The sequence below is a fragment of the Myotis davidii genome, unplaced genomic scaffold (assembly GCF_000327345.1).
Source record: "Myotis davidii unplaced genomic scaffold, ASM32734v1 scaffold44, whole genome shotgun sequence".
Classification (NCBI taxonomy): Eukaryota; Metazoa; Chordata; class Mammalia; order Chiroptera; family Vespertilionidae; genus Myotis; species Myotis davidii.
The window spans coordinates 6,088,244-6,109,364 of NW_006299705.1; the positions used below are offsets into that span (position 1 = coordinate 6,088,244).

General features: G+C 37.3%; 1 protein-coding gene across 1 annotated transcript; it reads left to right on the plus strand.

The window, feature by feature from the left end:
• Window positions 1-451: 451 nt before the first annotated feature.
• Window positions 452-20,646, plus strand: FAM151B (family with sequence similarity 151 member B). The gene is made up of 6 exons (XM_006775478.2): window positions 452-632; window positions 6,992-7,117; window positions 7,285-7,450; window positions 11,698-11,915; window positions 14,848-14,983; window positions 20,322-20,646. Exons 1-6 carry the CDS (start codon window positions 608-610, stop codon window positions 20,479-20,481), a joined length of 831 nt encoding a protein of 276 aa, XP_006775541.1. The 5' UTR covers window positions 452-607; the 3' UTR covers window positions 20,482-20,646.
• Window positions 20,647-21,121: the final 475 nt, after the last annotated feature.

Consider the following 21,121-nt stretch of genomic DNA (forward strand, 5'->3'; position numbering starts at 1 on the left):
CTTCACAGTCTTCTCACCAGTTCCAAAACCTGCTTCCAGTTTTATTTTTTTCACTTGGAAATCCTTGTAATGATATTCCATCCACGGAACTAGTAACACTATAGAATAAAACGTAATACAACAGAATTACTACTAAGGTGCTTCTTATGAAATGAATTATTCGATTTGAACAAATGGAATAAGAAAAATTAGGAAACTTATAATTTACAATTCCTAGATTTATTAAATTTCAAGTCCCACCTGCGGTTGCCTTGGCAGGGCCAGACCTAAAGATTTTTGGGGCCTCATCCTCCGCCTCTGTCTTCCTAGACCCCGGCCTATCTGCAAAACTACCTACCTTTTTCCTATTTTTCCCAAAAACACAATTCGCGCGACACTTTAACAGCCCAGGGCCGCGGAGCCTGCGCACCAGCCGCAGCCTCTGCGCCTGCGCATTCTCGCCACCCCCGCCGCTTCCACCTCCGCTTCCCAAGCTGCTCTCAGGCCGCGCTCGGAGACTGACGGCTCATCCCTCAGTTCGTTGAATCTTGTCTCCACGCCACCTGCGAAGGGTCAGCCGCGGTCGCGCCCACGGCTTAGCGCTTGCGGACCGCAGGCGTCTGTCACCATGGCAACGACCGCTGGGGGCCCTGGTAAGCGCCAGTCCCGGCTCCGCAGAACGGGCTCCGCATCCTGCGCTTTCCTTGCCCTGTGCGTGGGAAGAATGGGGGAATGGGACACTTTGAGAGACACCTCTGGCAGCGCCCCTCCCTTTTTTGGATCCTGGCAATCCGCATTCTCAGCGCGCGTCCACAATCCATTGGCCTGGAACCTTGGTTCTGCGTGGGTGTTAAGAGGGGAAAAAAACATTCTGACGACAAAGAGTGGCAAGAATATTGTGCCCTACTTCGTGTTTTTTAAGAGAAGTTTTAGGCTCATAGGAAAATTGAATGGGAGAAACAGATTCCCCATATATTCCCTACCTGGATACATGCATAGCCTCTCCATTATCAACATTCCCCAGTAAGCAGTACAATTGTGAACCTGCATTGACACATCATAATCACCCAAAGTCCAGTTTACCTGGGTTCACTCTTGGTGCTGTACATTCTATGGGTTAGACAAATGTATAATGATATCTTCCCAATCCTATGGTATCATACAAAATAGTTTCTCAGCTCCCAAATAGTCTGTGATCCAACCCTTATCCCACCCCAATCCCTGGCAACCACTGATCTTTTTACTATCTCCATAGTTTTGTCTTTTCCAGAATGTCATATAGTTGGAATCATATATTATGTCACCTTTTCAGATTGGCTCCTTTTACTTAGTAATATGCTTTTAAGTTTCCTGCATGTCTTCTTATTATTTGATAGCTCATTTCTCTTTTAGCATCAAATAGTATTTCATTGTTTGGGTATGCCACAGTTTACCCATTCACCCTCTGAAGAGCAGCTTGGTTGCCTCCAAGTTTTGGCAATTATGAATAAAGCTGATGCAAACGTCTGTGTGCAGGTTTTTGAACAATAGTTTTCAGCTCCTTTGCGTAAATATCAGGGAGTACAACTGGATCATATGGTAAGAGTATATTTAGTTTTATAAGAAACTGCCAAACTATCTTGCAAAGTGTCTGCATTATTTTTCATCCCCACCAACAATGACTGAGAGTTCCTGTTGCTTCCCATGCTCACCAGCATTTGTTATATCAGTGTTCTGGACTTTGGCCATTCTAATAGGTGTGTAGTTGTGTTATTGGAGAAATGCACGGGTGGTGGTGGTTGGTTTTTTTTTTTTTGCTAGTGGGAGTGGGGTCCTTAGGATATCTCAAGAAAAAGAATTTTCTGAGACTCACATGGGAGGATGAGTGATCTATATTTGTGTGGAATTACATCTCTGGGTTTGTAAAGTCCCATTTCCCTTAAACCAGTCCTGGAAGATGTGCATCTGGGAATTCAGTAGAGCCAAAAGCAGTGCCAGCATCCAAAGTTTCCATTCCATGATGGAATTGGGTCCAGGACAGTAATAGGCTAGTTACAGTTATTCAGTCTATTGTTTGGGGTCCACATGGCCCAGAGCAATGCAGGGGACCCAAGAGAGCACACCCCCTGCAACAAGAGTCCCAAGAGATCAAGAAGCAAACTCCTTTTAGGAGCTTAAGTATCTCAAATCTTCAGGTGCTTGAAGTAGCCACACCTACTATAGCTAATGACCTATTCCTAGGTGTGATTGACAGGCAAGTACCTTTCCTATTTCATCCAGACTTTACTGGGCTTTATTCTAAACTGCAGCTTTCTGGTAAAGCTGCACAGATGACATGTTCATAATATTTGGCCTTCTCTTTGCTTCTTCCCAGTTATTATAACTAGGTTATATTACAACTAGAGGCCCAGTGCATGAAATTTGTGCACTTGTAAGGTGGCTGCTGGCTAGCCGGTACTCCCTCCCTTCCCCCGGCTGGCCCCACCCCCTGGGCAAACTCCCGGGCAAACTCCCAGTCAAGGGGACAATTTGCATACTACGCTTTTATTATATAGGATGGTATCAGTTGTACTTTGTTGTTTTGTGTTTCTCTTATGACACATGATGTGGAATGCCTTTTCATATGCTTGCCATCTGTTTATCTTCTTTGGTGAATTGTTTGTTGAGGTCTTAAAATTGGGTTGTTTTCTTATTGTTGAGTTTTAAGAGTTCTGTGTATATTTTGGATAACAGTCCTTTATCTGATGTGTCCTTTGCAAATATTTTCTCCCAGTGTGTGGTTTGTCTTATTCTCTTGATGTTGTCTTTCCCAGAACAGAAGTTTTTCATTTAATTAAGTCCACCTAATTCATTATTTCTTTCATAGATGGTGCCTTTGGTGCATAAATAAAAAGTCATTGCCATACTCAAGGTCATCTAGGTTTTCTTCATATTATCTTTTAGGAGTTGTGTAGTTTTACACTTTACATTTATGTCTATGGTCCATTTTGAGTTAATTTTTGTGAAAGGTATAAGGTCTTTGTCTAGATATCATTTTTTTGGTTGTGGATGTCCAGTTGTCCCAGAACCATTTGTTGAAAAGACTGTCTTTGCTTCATTGTGTAGCCTTTGCTTCTTTGTCAAAGATCAGTTGACTATATTTATGGAGATCTATTTGGGGGCTCTTCATTCTGTTCCACTGATCTGTTTATTCTTTCACCAGTACCGCTCTGTCTTGATTACTTTAGCTTTATAGTAAGTTTTGATGTTAGGTAGTGTCATTACTGTGTTCTCCTTTAATATTTTGTTGGTTCTTCTGGGGTTTTTTGCCCTCCATATAAAGTTTAGAATCTGCCCTGGCTTGTGTGACTCAGTTGATCGGTTGTCATCCCATGCATCAAGAGATTGCTTGTTCAATTCCTGCTCAGGGCACATGCTCAGGTTATGGACTCAATCGCTGGTGGGGGCGTGCACAGGAGCTGATCGATGTTTCTCTTTCACATTGATGTTTCTCTCTTGCCTTCTCCCTTCCTTTCTCTCTGAAAATCAATAAGCTATTTTTAAAAATTTAGAATCAGTTTGTCAGTATCCATGAAATAACTTGATGGGATTTTGATTAGAATTGCTTGGATCTATAGGTCAAGTTGGGAAGAACTGACATCTTGACAATATAATCTTTTTATTTTTGAACATGGATAATCTCTCTATTTAGTTCTTTAATTTCATTCACCAGAGCTTTGCAGTTTTCCTCATATAGATTTTGTACATGTTTTGTTAGATTTATACCTGAGTATTTCAGTTTCTGAGGTGCTAATGTAAATGGTATTATTTTCCATTTCAAATTCCACTTGTTCATTGTTCATAAATAGAAATTCGGTTGACTTTTGTACATGAACCATGTATACTTCAGCCTTTTCAGTTTAAATTTTTTCCTGACTGTAAACATAATGCACGCTCATTATAGAACATTTATAAACTATTTTGAAGTAGGAAAGGAATCCACCTAATGATAATACTCAGAGGCCCCCACAGTAACTTTATGGTACATTTTTGAACAATTCTGACTTTTAAGAAAATATAGTTAAAATCATAGTATATTTGCCATCATATACTATATATCTCTTTTTAAAAGTTTCACTATTTAAAAAACATACAAACTAGTTTTTTAAAGCATTAGTTTTTAGTGGCTTAGAACAACACAGATTTGTTATTTTATAATTCTGACATGGGTCTCACTGAACTAAATTCAAAGTGTCAGCATGGCTACATTCCATCTAGAGCAGTGGTTCTCAACCTGTTGGTCGCGACCCCTTTCACAGGGGTCGCCTAAGACCATCAGAAAACACATATATAATTACATATTGTTTTTGTGATTAATCACTATGCTTTAATTATGTTCAATTTGTAACAATGAAAATACATCCTGCATATCAGATATTTACATTACAATTCATAACAGTAGCAAAATTACAGTTATGAAGTAGCAACGAAAATAATTTTATGGTTGGGGGTCACCACAACATGAGGAACTGTATGAAAGGGTCGCGGCATTAGGAAGGTTGAGAACCACTGCTCTAGAGGATCTGGGGGAAAAATCAGTGTAACATAACTTTGAGATGACTCTGTATCTTGCTCCATTTCCTTGCCTCATTTTTTTTAATGGCTGCTTAATGTTCCATTGCCTGGATATACTATAATTTATTCAGTGTATTTACTGTTGGTGGATATTTAGGTTATTTTCCCCTTTTGTTTTTACAAACAGTGCTGCAATAAATATCTTTATATCAAATGTGTCATTTCCCACATCTGTTATGGAATAAATTTATGAAAATTTATAAAAGTGAAATTTCTGGGTCAAAGGATAGATGTATTTTTCTATTTAAAAATCTTTTTTCTTTTTTTCTTCTTATTGAGGTAATTTGCACATCTTACAGTTCATTCATTTTTAAAGCATGTCATTCATCCGTTTTTTAGTACTAGTATATTCAGAGTTGGTATATAATCATCACCACAATCAATTTAAAAACATCACCACAGAAAGATGTAAAAATAGGGGAAGGGACATACGTAACTCCCTGTATCTTTCACTCGATTTTTTCTTTTTGTAGAGCTACTAGTAAAACTGTTCCCCCCAAAGTCTTAATTCAAAAAATTGCAACTAATTTTGCCTTTCTCTTGGCCCTATCTTCAGAGTTATAGCCTACTTAAAATAGAATTAATGTCATAGATAATTTGAGTCATCGTAAAGTCTACAGATATATACAGTTGTGGCTAAGTACAAGGTAGCAATTTCATCCATTAACAGGGCAAGGAGAACTTTTTACTTAAATTTTTTTTAGTTTCTGGAGTCATGGTATTTTATTATTAGTATATAGGTTATCCTTATAAAAAATTTGACTGCAGTGTGTTTAATAGTTGAATGGTACTGTGGGCCAGTATATACCATTAACTAACATTTACTTTTTTTCTGGTAACATGCATAATTACCTTTTTTGTGAGGCTTTTAGTGTATCTCTATAACTTCATTATTGACATCCACATCAGTCACATATTTTATCTTGAGAATATACTATGATTAAATTATTTTTCCATTGTTGGACATGTCAGTTATAGCCAATAATTAATGTGCCTTCTAAAAATGCCTAACTTAAATATTTAAAATACGATGGCCATGTATTTTCATCTAACAGTCTCTGATTCTATTACATATGCAAAATAGGGCCTAGTGTTTTGGGTAGGAAATTGCTTGGGGGATAGTGGATGCTGGAGGATAGTGGATAAAGGAGGATAATTCTCTCCTTTATTCTATAGTCCCACATACACAGTGGTTGCTGAGTCCCATGTATGTTATTTTGAAGTTATATGCTCCTCTTTTCTGTAATCAGTTTTTACTTTTTCTTAATGTGTTATCAGCAGTTTATGATAGCTGGCCATTTTTAGTTTTTTAACTGTTGTTAGGCAGAATTAATAAATAACAGAAGACACAATCTCCTGCATAGGGAACTTGCAGCCATTTGGCAGGCACTTAAATGTTTAAATAAATGAACAAGAATTAGGGAGGTAAGATTACAGATAACTGTTTTCATTGTTTTTCAGCTTTTTCTCATTGCTATTGTAGGATATGGCATAATTTGGGATAGATCTGAATTCAAGTGTTTTGGTCTCAGTTAACTCATATTTTAATGTTTAATTAAAATAAACTCTGGTCTGCCAAAAAGTAATCATAGATATGGGGAATTATATATGTTTGTACACGTTAGATAAATCTGTGAATATTAACTCAGGTGTTTACTTAGTCATTCATATAAATGTGCCGAGACTCATAATCTGAAGGTAAATATGCTTAACTGTATAATTCAAGGTTCTAAATTGTTAATGTAAATATGGAATGGGACTTTAGGTGGAGAAAACAATTAAATGTACAAAATTTAGAAGCTTTTAATACAGCTTTGGCTCAACATGTTTTACTTATTTAAGGGGCCTGGAATCCATGTGACAGTGTGAAAATTCCTGCTTTAAAATATCTGTGTCTTAGCCAAAACCGGTTTGGCTCAGTGGATAGAGCGTCGGCCTGCGGACTGAAGGGTCCGGTTTTACGAGATGTCACAATGTTCATGTTTTTTGAGTATGTGTTTATTTCCTATGGGACTAATGGGCAAAACATAGATTTTTAAGTCTTCCGTATGCTGTTGACTTTTATATTTTTAAGTTATATTTTCATACTGTTGTATTTAAAAAGTCTTTTTAAACCCCCCCCCCAAAAAAAATATCTGTGTCTTACCTGTTGTTGTTTTTTTCTTTCTACATACTTTTTCCTGCTTCTGAGATTCAGACTATCCTATATTTTTACTAGTTATTACTTACATCATATGTAGCATGTTTATATATTTATATATATTAAATACCTGCCATATCATACTTGTTCTTATTTTTTTAAATCTCATGTTTTTCTTCGTTGAATTACTTCATTCTCTCTGCTGTGCCCTTTTTTATTAAAATTATTTACCCGATATAAAACAATCTATTCTTTTTCATGGAAATGCTGTTATTTTAGGATCTTGGAGTGAAAATATACTGCAGTATTTTCTGAGAAATAACCAGATCACCTCAGAAGATGGTGCCCAGATCACCTGGTATCATGCTGCTAACCATAAGGCACAAATGAATGAGGCCCTGAAAAGTAAGTCAGTTCAGTTATTTATATTTACATTGGGTAATAGGTGAATCTAACTCTTTAAAAAATATCTGAGCATATTGCAGGTACCAGACACCTTTTATCTTTCTCAAAAGGTCTGGCATCTTCTGCAGTCCCTATTTTGTAAGTATTAACTTCTTTTATTTGGACAGGCACTGCCCACATGATAGAGGCTGATGTCCTCCTTCCAAGTGAGGGATCTGACCATGGCCAGCCGATCATGGCCCATCCTCCTGAAACAAGTAGTGATAATACTCTCCAGGAATGGCTGAGTGAAGTTACAAAAAGCAATAAAGGCATCAAGCTGGATTTTAAGAGGTATTTATACAAATATATTTAGTCTTCTGGTTGTTACAGAATAATTTTTTTTAATAGCCTTTCATATCTGTGTCTGACTGACTAACTTTGTACTTTTATCTAATTTGAAATGGAATTGCAGACTGATACATTCTAGGAATGGATCTAAGACCCACTGAGCTGTTTAAAGTTAATTTTTATAAAGGAATTTATTGTAAGTGACCATGATGGTAATACAACAGTAAATTTACAATGCTACCTTTGTTAAAAGGTAGTCCAGAAGAGAAGGAATTGAGAGAATTTTGTTGAGGTAGTTAATGCATATTCTACTTGATTTATGTTGTTATATTTGTGTATAGGGGATTATTTAGATTTCTTCAATAACTGAAATATTCCTTAAAAATAGTATTTTGGAGGCATTGATAATGAAGAGCAAGATTAAGTGTCATTTCCTTCCATGTAGCTTTCACAGTACGTTTTACTTTTCTGGTATTTTGGTAGTGTGAAAATTATAGGTAAAGCTAGAAATATATTGGGTCACCATAGAAGCTCACCATAAGCACTAAAGCAGCTTCTATGAAATTCTAGGATTTGTGGTAAGCCTACTTCATCTCTGAACAATATTTTTGCATTGAATGATCTCAAGAAATTAATAAAGATTTGGAAATCTGCCTGGCTGGTGTTGCTCAGTGATTGAGCATCGACCTATGAACTGGGAGGTCACAGTTTGATTCCTGGTCAGGGCACATGCCCAGGTTGTGGGTTTGATCCCCAGTAAGGGGTGTGCAGGAGGCAGCTGATTGATGATTCTCTCTCATCAGTGATGTTTCTATCCCTCTCTGCCTCTCCCTTCCTCCCTCTGGAGAAAAATATATATATATATATTTGGAAATCTTATTCATAGAGTTATTAAGAGGACTCTAGTCATTGTTGTGGGGCTAAATATACCAGTAAACCTCCTTATACTGTTGGTGAATTCCAGAGCTATTTGCAGTAAATGGAAAAACTTTTAAGATGGTGAATGTTCCAATTCCATTTAATTGACAAAGAAATTTAGTCCCAGTGCGGTTAAGTGATTTACTTAAGGACAACAGCTGAGCTTGGCAGCTGAGCGAGGACCAGATTTCAGGTTTCCTGGAGCCAGTTCAATATGCCATGAAACGAAGTACTTGATCTTTAATGCCTGGTGACTCGAAGTTTTAGAGCTCCTTGCCTTTTCGTGTGTTTAGTTTTTTGTATGTTTATTATTGCCCCTGGAGTTATTCCCTGTGATGTGTTCTTTGGCTCCTTGCCAGTCAGATTAGCTCATTTATTTTTTTAGGTCTATATATTTATTGATTTCAGAGAAGAAGGGAGAGCTGGAGAGAGATAGAAACTTCTATATTGAGAATCATTGATCACCTGCCTTTTACATGCCCCCTGCTGGGGATCAAGCCCACAACCTAGGCATGTGCCCCAACCAGGAGTCAGTTCACAGGTTCATGCTCAATCACTGAGCTACACCAGCAGGGCAGCTCATTCATTCTTAAACATTGACAGCTACCACAAAAGGCCAGTAAAAAAAAGACTTTTTGGTAATAATATATTTGAAGGGTGTTGCCCGTCTGACTAGAAATTGCACTCTGAAGCAAAATTCTTCACCTTCTCAGTAAGAGAAGCTGAATGACCTTTTAGTCAAAATTTACTAGCTCTTGTTTTGTACCTTGAAGTTAACTTGTTCAGTAATAATAATAACTAAGTAATATATGATGATTTAAAATTTTTATTTGGAGTAGCAAACTCCCCTGTGTTTTAGCAAAAATTATTTCCCCTTAGAATATAATTTTAAATGAGTTATTGTAATTTTAAGTGTGATTTTAATTATGTCACCCCTAATTTCTAAATGAACTTAATAGAAAAATAGGATGTGATACTCAGAAGTTTGACATACAAGTAACTTTTTAGGAAAAAGAATCTATTCTAGAAAAACGAAGTTTAAATTTTTTTCTAGGGATTTAGAAAAGTACTACGCAAAGAGAAATTTTAGATAGTATTCTGATCAGGACTTCCCTCTTCAAATTATCAGTGTGGCAAACCTTTAAACAGTCCTTTATGGGAAACTTAATACTAATACATGTAAGAACTGAGATGTAATTAGAATTACATGGAATTTATAGTTTAACTAGAGGCCTGGTGCATGAAATTCATGCATGAGAAGGGTTCCTAGGCCTGGCCAGCGATCAGGGCCAATCTGTGGGGTGACTGGCAGGGCAATTGGGGCCCCACTGGCACCTGCCTTGTCTGGCCTGGCGCCACCCACTCGCTGGCCCCACCCCCTACCGGTCAGGGCCAGTGAGCTGGGGGCAGCTCCTGCATTGAGCATCTGTCCCCTGGTGGTCAGTGTGCATCATAGCAACTGGTCATTCCACTGTTCCGTCGGTTTGCATATTAGGGTTTTATTATATAGGATTGAGAGGGATGTGTCATTATACAGGATTTACAATATTGGGTCTTCCAGGCTTTTCCTCCACATATACTCCTTTAGGATTATCTTGTCAAGTTCTAGAAAAATAAGAACTATAATAACAAAAGTGTTATTTCCTTTAGTAAGGTTTTATGTTTTACTTAATGTAGGTTTTGTTTTTCATATTTAAGTGTTTGGTAAGGGAGAGTATCATTACTTTTTGTATTAGTAGTCTATATTAGTGGTAACTAAAATATTTACATATAAAATAGAATATGTATATTAAATTGTTGCTTCATTGTGTCTTGTGTCATAGTTTCTTGTTGCCACAGTGCTTTACATGTAGTATATGCTGATGGAATTTCACTTATATATGCTGATGGAATTTCAATTTTGGGGAGAAAATTCTGTTTGACACTAGATATTGTCAGATGGAAAACCAATGTTAAACAGCCCTATGTCGGCTTACTAATTTGAGGAGGCCTAAAAAGTTCCCCCAACCTCTGCAAACACCAGATTTCTTAAGAAATCAGAGTCCTTTCCAGAAAAGAGTTTCAGGGTTTCCCCCACTGCTGCACCCAGGAGGAGCAGAACCCCATAGGACTTGCAGACATGCAAGTTTTGGAACACACAGGTATAAGGTGCTTGCTACCAAAAATGGGGGAGTTTGTAGGAAGTACAATGTCAGATGATCAGAATTGTCGTTTTAACATGGTATTGATACCCTTCAAGGCAGAGTGCATTTGAGACAGAAATACAGCATCTGCATTAGAATTTGCAGCGTTAGAGTTTATTAGTCCACTAAGATCTAGGGCCTCCAATAAAAAAGAATGAAATCTTACCATTTGAGACAGTATGGATGGACCTAGAGGGTATTATGCTAAGTGAAATAAGTCAGACAGAGAAATACAAATGCCATATGATTTCACTTGCATGTGTAGTCTAAAGAACAATACAAATGAACAACAAAACAGAAACAGACTCCTAGGTATAGAGAATAGACTCATGGTTGCCAGAGGGGAAGGGTATTCGGGAACTGGGTGAAAAAGGTGAAGGAATTGAGAAGTGCATATTGGTAGTTACAGAATAGTCATGGAGATGTAAAGTACAGCATAGGAAATATGGTCAGTAATATTGTAATAACTATGTATATGCCAGGTGGGCACTGAAAATATCAGAGGGAACACTGTAAAGTATATGATTGTATAGCTACTATGCTGTACACCTAGAAGCTAATACAAAATAATCCTGAATGTTAATTGTAATTGAAAAATATTTTCTAAATTAAAACAATATATATATATATAAAATCTAGGCCCTCCATTCCAGGGGCAGAAGAGTGGGGAAAAAGAGCTTACCACATGGGAGCAGAGTGAAAGGCTAGTGGCTGGTCTCTGCTTTTAATGCACAGTATCCTTCCTCGCTAATAAACATGACCCAAGAAATAATGGGATTATCAGTTTCTCTTCGTAAAATAGAGGGCCCAAAAGGAGTGGAGTGAAAAGCGGTAAAAGCATAAGCAGAAGGATGCCAGTCCCTTAGGAAGAAAGATGGAAATGTGGAGAGGGGATGCTGAATGTTTTCCCCCCAACATCCATCTTTCAAGTTCTTAGCCTCCCATCACAGTAGTCACTAAAAGCTAATTTTCTTAGAAATCAACATAGGCCTTAAAGGGTCTGAAATAGTTCAGCATTGTAAGTAGTATAGTTTCCAGTAAAGTGTGTGTATACATTTTTTAAGAGGAAAAATTATGTAGTCTGATTAAAACCTTATTGTTTCAAAATCTCTAGGTCTATCGGTCATTGACAACAAACTGTGTTTTCAGTCTGGCAGCTGTAGAGCCAGCCATGATGCTCTTGGAAAATGTGAAGAAGCGTCTGAAGCGTCCTGTGTGGATTAACGCTGATATTCTTCCCGGTCCAAATGGAAACGGCAGAGTAGTGGAAGCAAAACCTTTTATAGACACTGTGACTTCCTTCTTTCCAGATGTGACCTTTTCCCTGGGTTGGACAACAGGATGGCATCCTGAGAAAGTTAATGAAGGTAATAATTTTTAAAAATGTATTTCTTGGTGGTCAAATTAAAATATACTACAGCCCAACCGGCATGGATCCGTGATTGAGTGTTGACCTATGATCCAGGAGGTCACGGTTCGATTCCCTGTCAGGGCACATGCCCTGGTCGCGGGCTCGATCCACAGTGTGGGGTGTGCAGGAGGGAGCCGATTAATGGTTCTCTCTCATCATTGATGTTACTATTTCTCTCTCCCTCTCCCTTCATCTATGAAATCAATAAAAAAATATTTAAAAAATACATAAATACTGAAAATATAAAAATACCTTTAATACAAAACCAAAAGCACATTCCACAAAATCTAAGAGCCTAATGGAGAGAAAGGTCTAGCGCTAAAGATACGTGTATGATTCTTCTTTCTATTACTTCAGTAGACATTTCACTCACTGGTGACATTCTGTCACTAGCTTCCATGGGAAATATTTATTGGCAAGGTCTAGAATGAAAGCTGCCTCTGTACATACTTTAAACAAATCCTAAGTTGGTCTCTTTGAACTTGTAAAACATTCTGTAGTCTTTTTTTTTTCTTTTTACTGTGGAGCAAGCTCCCGTTGTTAGATGAAAGATAAAAAAAAAAAAATGGTTTTAAGAACTTTCCATGTGATTTGAGGCCAGAAGTAGGGCGAGTGTGAGTGCTGCTCCCTGGACATTGGAATGCGCTCCCATGTAGGGTGCTGGGGCCTTGGTGCCCTCCTGCTCTCTTTGGCTGGATAAGAGTGTGGGAGGCCATACACTTCTTTCTCCTCTAGGCTCGATCCCTTCTTTCCTTCACATGTTTCTACAGAAGGACCTGATATTTTCAGCTTCTCTTTTCTGGCTGAAACTTACTACACTATTTGAATTCATCTTTCTATTTCTTCATACATCCCTAGGTAGTAATTTCCAGGTAAACAGCCAGTAAGCCATCAGATGCTATGGACACCTGTCCATGCAGTTAAAATGATGAACTAAGAAGGTATTGAGAACCTATGGAGATGTGAGCTTTTATCCTGTGTTTAGGGCATTCATTTTTTACTTTTTTATTATTACTGTTTTTATTTATTTTTATTAAATGTATCAGGGTGACATTGGTTAATAGGAACATAGAGGTTTTAAGTGTACATTTCTGTGATACAAGATCTGTATATTTCACTGTATGCCCACCACCGAAAGTATTATTGTTTTAGATAGGAAGTTTTTTAGTCTAACATGAGATTTGAATAACTACTATCTAGTGCAGCTGTGGGCAAACTACGGCCTGCGGGCCAGATCCGGCCCGTTTGAAATGAATAAAACTAGAAAGAAAAAAAAGGCCGTACCCTTTTATGTAATGTTTACTTTGAATTTATATTAGTTCACACAAACACTCCATCCATGCTTTTGTTCCGGCCCTCCGGTCCAGTTTAAGAACCCATTGTGGCCCTCAAGTCAAAAAGTTTGCCCACCCCTGATCTAGTGACATTTAGGTTATAATCCCTTGGACCAATAATTGTTATGATTGAGAGAGAAAAAATAATATGTATAATACGTTTTAACTTAATTCTACTTCAACTTTCTAATCATTCAAATTTTTATTAATTTCGTTAAAAATTGTAACATATAATTTAAAATGTTTAAAGAAGGTAAACCAGAAATGATTTAGTATCTTGCTTACTAATTCTGAACTTCTTTTAGTCACTGTTTCACTCGGACTTTAACCTCAGGCTTGAATTGAGTGAAACCATATCTGGGTCTTTAAGTCATGTTGGTGTTGAATTATTTAAGGCTGCTTTCCCCCCACTGGCCTCTTGTCATTACCAACGTGTGTTTTATCCTCCCTTGCTTCTTATGCCACAAATTTTATAAAGAGATTTTATGTTTTTGTTAATGGAAGTATAGCTTCTGTTAGCAATAATGTTAAGTGTAGCTTCTATTAACAAATTTTCTAATTAAAGATGTATAATTTTTTTCAGATTCAAAAGGAAAGCAGACATTTCCCTTCTTTCATGAGAAATTTAACTGCTAACCTAACATACTCACATAGGCTTTCTGTAAAATACTCTTTTACTGACCAATGCTTTTTTACAACCTGCTTTTGATAGATTCTGGGTTATTTTGGAAATACAAATTTTTTTTCTAAAGTTTTATAAACAGTTCGGTGTGATTTTTACAATGTCCTAACATGATTGAAAGCACATATATAAAAGTCTACCACTATGTCTATTTTAGGTAAAATGTATTAGAAATCTGGACTAGCCAAAAGCTTAAAAATTGAAGTTAAATGTCACCCTGATAAATTAAAGAGTAATAAGTAAATAAATAAATAAATAAAATTTAAAAATTTCAAGTCAATTATTACTTAATTAGCTAACCAACACCTACTAGCCATCTTTCTTAGAAAAGAAAACATAATTAACATAAATGGAAGATCTTAGTTTATGGGGAATATTAATGATGAGGAAGTGCCTAAAAGTCTTAGAATCTTTAAAGAAACTACTGTGTCAAAATTTGCTTTTTTTGCACTTGAAATATTAGTAAATTCTTTTTTTTTTCATTTATTGATTTTAGAGAAAGAAGAAGGGGGAGAGAAGGGAGAATATTTTTAAGGTTCCACTTATTTATACATTCATTGATCGATTCTTGTATGTCCCTAACTGGGGATCAAACCTGCAACCAGAATGATATGTAACCAATTGAGCTACCCAGCCAAGGCATTTTTTTCCTCAAATTTGCTGTAGATTACTTGTGGCATGATTTTAGATTTAACTTTCATCTACATTTTCCACCCAAAATATTTTCTTGCACTAAGTGATATTTTAATTCTATTTGTATTCAAATGAAAGTTTGCATTAATTACCTGTGAATTTACATATGTAATCTAGTTTTTATTTAATTGACTTTAGTATTCTAGTAGAAAAGTTAAATTTCTTTCTTTTGATTTCAGGTTATAGTTGGACAATGGTGAAAGAGATGGAATGCATATGCAGTGAACTAAGTCAGCCTGTAACTTTTCCTGTCAGAGCAGCATTAGTCAGACAGTCTTGTTCTCAGTTTCTTTGGCTGTTAAAGAAATCAGATAGGTATGTATAAGTTTAACAGCATAGAGTGTGCATGTGAGTGTGTGTGAAAGACAGAGACAAAGGATGGAAACTAATTATGTCAAGACGGTGTGTGTAGGAGAGGATATGAACACTGATTCTGTAAGCATATAGACTCCCTCACCACAGTGAAGCTTCTTAATGAACCTTAACATTGTCTCTTCCTCAGTTTTTGCACATAGTAGGTGCCCAGTAAATGTCACTTTTTTCATTGCTATACATTGACAAAGTTTTAAGCAGATAAAATAGTTACCCTCTGAATTCTATAATAAGTTCAGAAGTCTATTCCATGAAAACTTTTTTTTCATCCTCACCCAAGGCTATTTTTAATTGATTTTTTGAGAGAGAGGGAGACAGAGAGAGAGAGAGAGAGAGAGAGAGAGAGAGAAAATGAGAAACGTTGATGTAAAAGAGAACAGTTGGCTGCCTCTACGAACCCTGACGAGGAATCGAACCCACAACCCTTTTGCCTTACGGAAGGACACTCCAGCCAACTGGGCCACCCAGCTGGGGTTTTTGTCTTTGAGGCTTAGTAATTTTACTAGACTGTGTCTCCATAAGGACCATTCTGTACGTTATGGAGACACAGGGTTGTGGACTTCTTTTCACTATGTAGATTCAAATGTTATTTTCTGAAATATTTCTGTGAATTATATTTTTATATATTTGTTCTTTTGCATTTGTAACACTATGATTTCTCTTTTAGGGACTCCTATTATGAATATGTAAATCTCCTTTGGTTATATTTGTTATCTATTATTTTCTCTCTAGTCTCTCCTTTTATTTGCATTTTATTTTACTTGATTTTATAATTTATCTTTTCTGTCCCTTACTGTATTTTCAATAATGTCTTTTCTTCCTTGTATGCCTTTAGATTTAATAGTTTTTGTAATAGTATTAATTTTCCACTTCTTTCCTAAGATCTGCCAGTTAATGTTTTATCACCTCCTTTCTGTTATCTTGCATTTGAGCTCATATCTCTGCTTTGTGCTCTTTCTTCAGAGGCAATTACATCAATTAAAAAATGTTTGGTTGTGGTTTTCATCTGTTTTGTGGCATTCTTTTTGTTCATTTGTTTTATCTGTTTCAGCTATCTGATAGTTGTTTAAAGATGAGGTATTTATTATTCCATCTGCCATTTGTTTTTTCTTATATTTTGTTGTACTCTCTTGTATAAAACCTCTGCCAAATTATTTTGATTATTCTACTTTAACGAAAGTGAGGTCTTCTAGATCAGCTACTTGTCCAATGTTCATATTTGAGAGGAACTAGGGATATGGTTCTTATGACCCAGAGAGTCTCATGTGTGAGTTTGTTTAACCTTTAACTTCTCCCCAGTCAGTGCTGATAAGTGGTTGTAGTTTAAGTAAAATCTTTCATCTATTTCTTAAATTTAAAATGTTGGGTTTCCACAGCAGTGGCCTTGTTCCCTATGGCTTCCTGTGTAAAGTCTTTCCTTCTCTCCACTGCTTCTTGGGACCAAAGCTGATCCAGGAAAGCTCTGCAAAGTGTTTTGGTGGAAATTGCTCCTCATCTGTGAGTGGCTTTTGTAGGCTTCCTCTGTAAACTGCTACATGGGCGAACTCCATCTCCTTATATACCCGTCTGGCCTTAATGTATTGCTACTGGAAACCTTTTTTACCTGTTTTGTAATTTTCAGTTTCAGCTCTTTCTTAATTTCATTGAATATCAAGTTTCTGTTTTCATTCTTCTGTTCTTTTTGCTGCTTTTGGGTGATTCTTAGGAGAAAAGGGAAGCAGGGCTGACTTTAGGCTGCCATGTTCAAATAGGATGTTCCTTCCATCCCATTTCTTTCATTATCTCTTGCCTCAATTTTCTCATCTTGCACTTCTTGTGTAGCCAATCACTCCCCTGAAATTTCTCATTTGAAGATCACACTTTGTTCAAGCCAAATTCTTTACTTCTGCAACACTTAATTAAGTACTTCTGGTCACCCCCTTCGGTCTGAAACTTCCTGGTCTTTCACCTCATGGCATTGCACTAAGTCGGTTCTTGTGTGTCTGTCTAGTTCTTCTTTGTTGTTGATGATGATGATTTCTTTTTCTCCATCCTTAATGTTTCATTTCTCTTGACTCCATCTCTTTCAGAGTTTTCTTGTTTTAAATATGAAAGGTGAAATAATAAAGCTTTAATGGAATATAGCACTAGAAACTATCTTCACTACATTGGGCAAGGGAAAGAATTCTTAAACAAGATACAAAAATCACTAGCCATAAAGGGATATGTTTGAGTAATTTGAATACATGAAAATTCAGAAATTCTTTCTATCAAATGATACCATGAAGAGCATGAACAGGATAGACAGAATTAGGGAAGATTTTTATCTAATCTAATAAAGAGGGAATATGCAGATTGACCATCACACCCTCACAAAGATGGTGGCGCCCAGTCCACTCAGCCCTGCTGGAGTCCCCCAGTCATTTCAGCCTCGCCGCTGGCAGCAAGCAGGCAAGCAGGCCTTGCAGAGAACGAGCGGACAGCAGGTCCTGCTTGCTTGCTTGCCCATTGCTGCGACAACCGGCGGGCAGGCAAGCAGGCCCCACAGAGAGTGAGCAGACAGCACGGCCTGCTTGCTTGCCCGTCGCCGTAGCTACTGGCGGAGAGGTAAGCAGGCCCCGCAGAGAACAGAGAACCATGGAGAGCGGGCCTAAGCCATCAGTAGGACCTCCCCTGAGAGCTCCTGGATTGGAGAGGGTGCAGTTTGGGCTGAGGAACCACACCTCCCCCAGCCCCCAACTTCCCCGTGCACGAATTTCATGCACCAGGCTTCTAGTTAGATTCATAAAGAACTATCATTCTATTACTTATATGTCACAATTTATTTATTCTATCATTGAATGACATTTAGATTGTTTCATGGTTTTATTGATTTTAGAGGAGGGAGAGAGAAACAGCTGCGTGAGAGAGAAATATCAAATGGCTGCCTTCGCACACCCCCTATTAGGGAGTGAGCCCACAACTTGGGCACGTGCTCTGACCAGGAATAGAACAGGCAACCTCTTGGTGCATGGGACAATGCTCAACCTGCTGAGCCATACTAGCCAGAGCTGTTTCATGGTTTTGACTGTTACAAAAGATTGCTGCTGAGAACATTTACACACACACACACACACACACACACACCTCATGGTGCACATGTGCCTGCATTTAGAACAGTTATATTAGGAGGGAATTCTAGGAATAGAATTTTTAGGTCTTAGGGTATTCATATTTTCAACTTTAGTAGATAATGCTAAACTATTTTCCAAAGAAAATGAATAAACTGTAGCTACATGATTCAACTTGGATAAATTTCACAATGTTCAGCAAAAGAATCAAGACCAAAAATTATATTCTATACCATATGATTCCATTTATATAAAATTCATTAAAAGAAAAAATTAAACTGTTTTATTTAGGGATGAATACATAGTTGGTAAATAAAGAAAAGCAAGAAGATGACTACCACAAAAGTCAAGGTTGTGAGGACTCCTGGGGAGAGGCAAGGTTGTGGTGGGGCAGTGACAAAGGTGCCTCTCGAGGTACTGGTAATGTTCTATTTCTTGACTTGTTTTAGTTACACTGGAGTTAATTTTCTAATAATTTGTTAAAATGTACACTTATGCATTTTTCCTACATATGGTATTTCACTATAAAAAGGGCTTTAAATATAAGACCTGAGAATTGATTTGAAGGAATACAATTTAAGATATCCTTAGGCGATTTTATTTTTCCTATTTCAGTTTAAGTACAACAGGGGGAAGATTAAAAGAGAGAACTCTAGAAAGCTCTGGAAAGCTCTTTTTTTAAAAAAAAAAATTTTTTTATTGATTTCAGAGAGGAAGGAGGAGAGATTGAAACATCAGTGATGAGAGAGAATCATTGATTGGCTGCCTCCTACATGCCCCCTACTGAGGATTGAGCCCACAACCCAGGCATGTTCCCTTGACCAGAATCAAACCTGGAGCCCTTCACTCCACAGGTGGGCACTCTATCCACTGAGCCAAACCGGCTAGGGCTGGAAAGCTCTTCTTTAAACCTCAGTTCACATCGTGTCTTTTTATACATTTTGTCACCATGGTGCTCAAAATCAGTAGATGCCATATTAGCAAAAATAATAGATTTATAAAGTAGTTCTCATTTTCTTTTCTTTTCCCTGTTCTCAGAATTTAAAAGTCCATTTTGATTTGTCACATAATATTGCTATGGAAGAAAATCCAAAAGTACTTCCCTCTATTACATTTCCAGAATGGTGTCACCATCCTTAAGGACAGGAATGTGTCAGTATAACAAGAATATGTGCCTTCGTTAGACTACTTTTTGATCATTGGTAGAAAAAATGCTTTGGAGATTTTCCCCTGGATTTGACATGTTTCTGGGGAAAATAAATACAAAACTAACAGCTTTGCATTTCTCTAGACTCCAGTGCAACAGGAAAATGTCACTGAAATGAAAATATACAATTTATCTAGCATTAAAATTCTGAGCATATTCTTTTTTTTAAATACATTTTTATTAATTTCAGAGAGGAAGGAAGAGGGGAGAGATATAGAAACAAGTGATGAGAGAGAATAATTGATTGGCTGCTTCCCGCACACTCCCCACTGGGGATTGAACCTGTAACCTGAGCATGTGCCCTTGACCGGAATCGAATCTGGGACCCTTCAGTCCGCAGGTCGACGCTCTATCCACTGAGCCAAACTGGCTAGGGCTGAGCATATCCTTATATCCATAACAAATCTGCATATGTTATTAATGTTTTTTAACTCCAGAAGTAGATCTAAATTTATTCCGTTTGGTATTTTCAGTGACATCTTGTAGCATATCTCAGACAGAAATCCCCAGGAGGAATAGTGAAGCCCCTTACAAAGTGAATGAGTGTTGGGGGTGTCAGTGGCACTTGTGTCTGTTCACAGTCTCTTCCAGTTGTGCGCTGACTATGGTCAGGCTACTGACGAAACCCAGGTTAGAGCTATAGCGTTTGTGTCGAGAACAGATTCCTTGATCAGCAGTGCAATCTCCTCAGTTCTTTTGTTCAAAATTTGGCCTATTTTCAGTCTACTAGTCTGGGTTTCTAAAGCCATTTAACATTCCTGTAATTCAGATACAGCAGTTAGCTAATTTAGCACCAGCAATGTAATTATTTTCCTCTTTAGTCCATTTAATGTTGATGAAGGAATGGATAATTTCACCATTGCTAATTAAATTTTTTTATCAGTGTGCATTTTGGTTGGAGACAAACTATTTTTAGGCTTATTGGAATTCCTCATCACTGTTTCTTCCACTTTTAACTATAGAATTCTGTTTTATTTTAATGCAGGTACAGCCTGACTATTTGGACTGGAAAAAATGATAACTATTCCATTGAAGATTTACTTTGTATTAGAGACTATTTTGACAGAAAACAAGTTTTCTATGATATCTTGGAACCACAAAATTGTGAATTTAAACAAGCCATTGGAATAAAAGTTAATCTCTAAGAAGATTCTTCTAATTATTTGGTTTCATAATCCTTCTCTGCTTTGGTCTGAATTGATTACCATATAAATTGTGATGATTGAGTTATGCTCCAATTCATCCAATCAAAAAATACGTATTGAGTCATAGCTGGTTTGGCTCGGCAGATAGAGCGTCGGCCTGCAGACTAAAGGGTCCAAGGTTCGATTCCAGTCAAGGGCATGTACCCGGGTTGCGGGCACATCCCCAGTAGGGGGCGTGCAAGAGGCAGCTGAATCGATGTTTCTCTCTCATCGATGTTTCTAACTATTCCTCTCACTCTCCCTTCCTCTCTGTAAAAAATAAAAATATATTTTATAAAAAGCAAACAGTGGGAATACATATCTTTGTTTCTTAAAATAAAAAAGCACCAACAATACATGGACAGGTTGAATGAAACTGGAAAGCTCATGTCACAGTGTCAGGGATTCATAATAAGAATGTGTGACTTTGCTCTGATACACCAGTTAGCATGCTTTAAATAGACTGAAGTACTGAGCTGAGTGTGTTGCTCCTTTGAAATTAAAACAATGACCAGATCATAAAGAGGATATGTGGATGTCATATGTGGATGTCATTATGTCCCACCTCATGACACAATGTAATCTGATGTCAGTTCAAAAT

Coding starts and splice junctions, on each gene's coding strand:
- FAM151B (XM_006775478.2), top strand. CDS start 608: ATGGCAACGACCGCTGGGGGCCCTG. Junction 633..6,991: donor AACGACCGCTGGGGGCCCTG/GTAAGCGCCAGT, acceptor CTGTTATTTTAG/GATCTTGGAGTGAAAATATA. Junction 11,916..14,847: donor TCCTGAGAAAGTTAATGAAG/GTAATAATTTTT, acceptor TTTTGATTTCAG/GTTATAGTTGGACAATGGTG.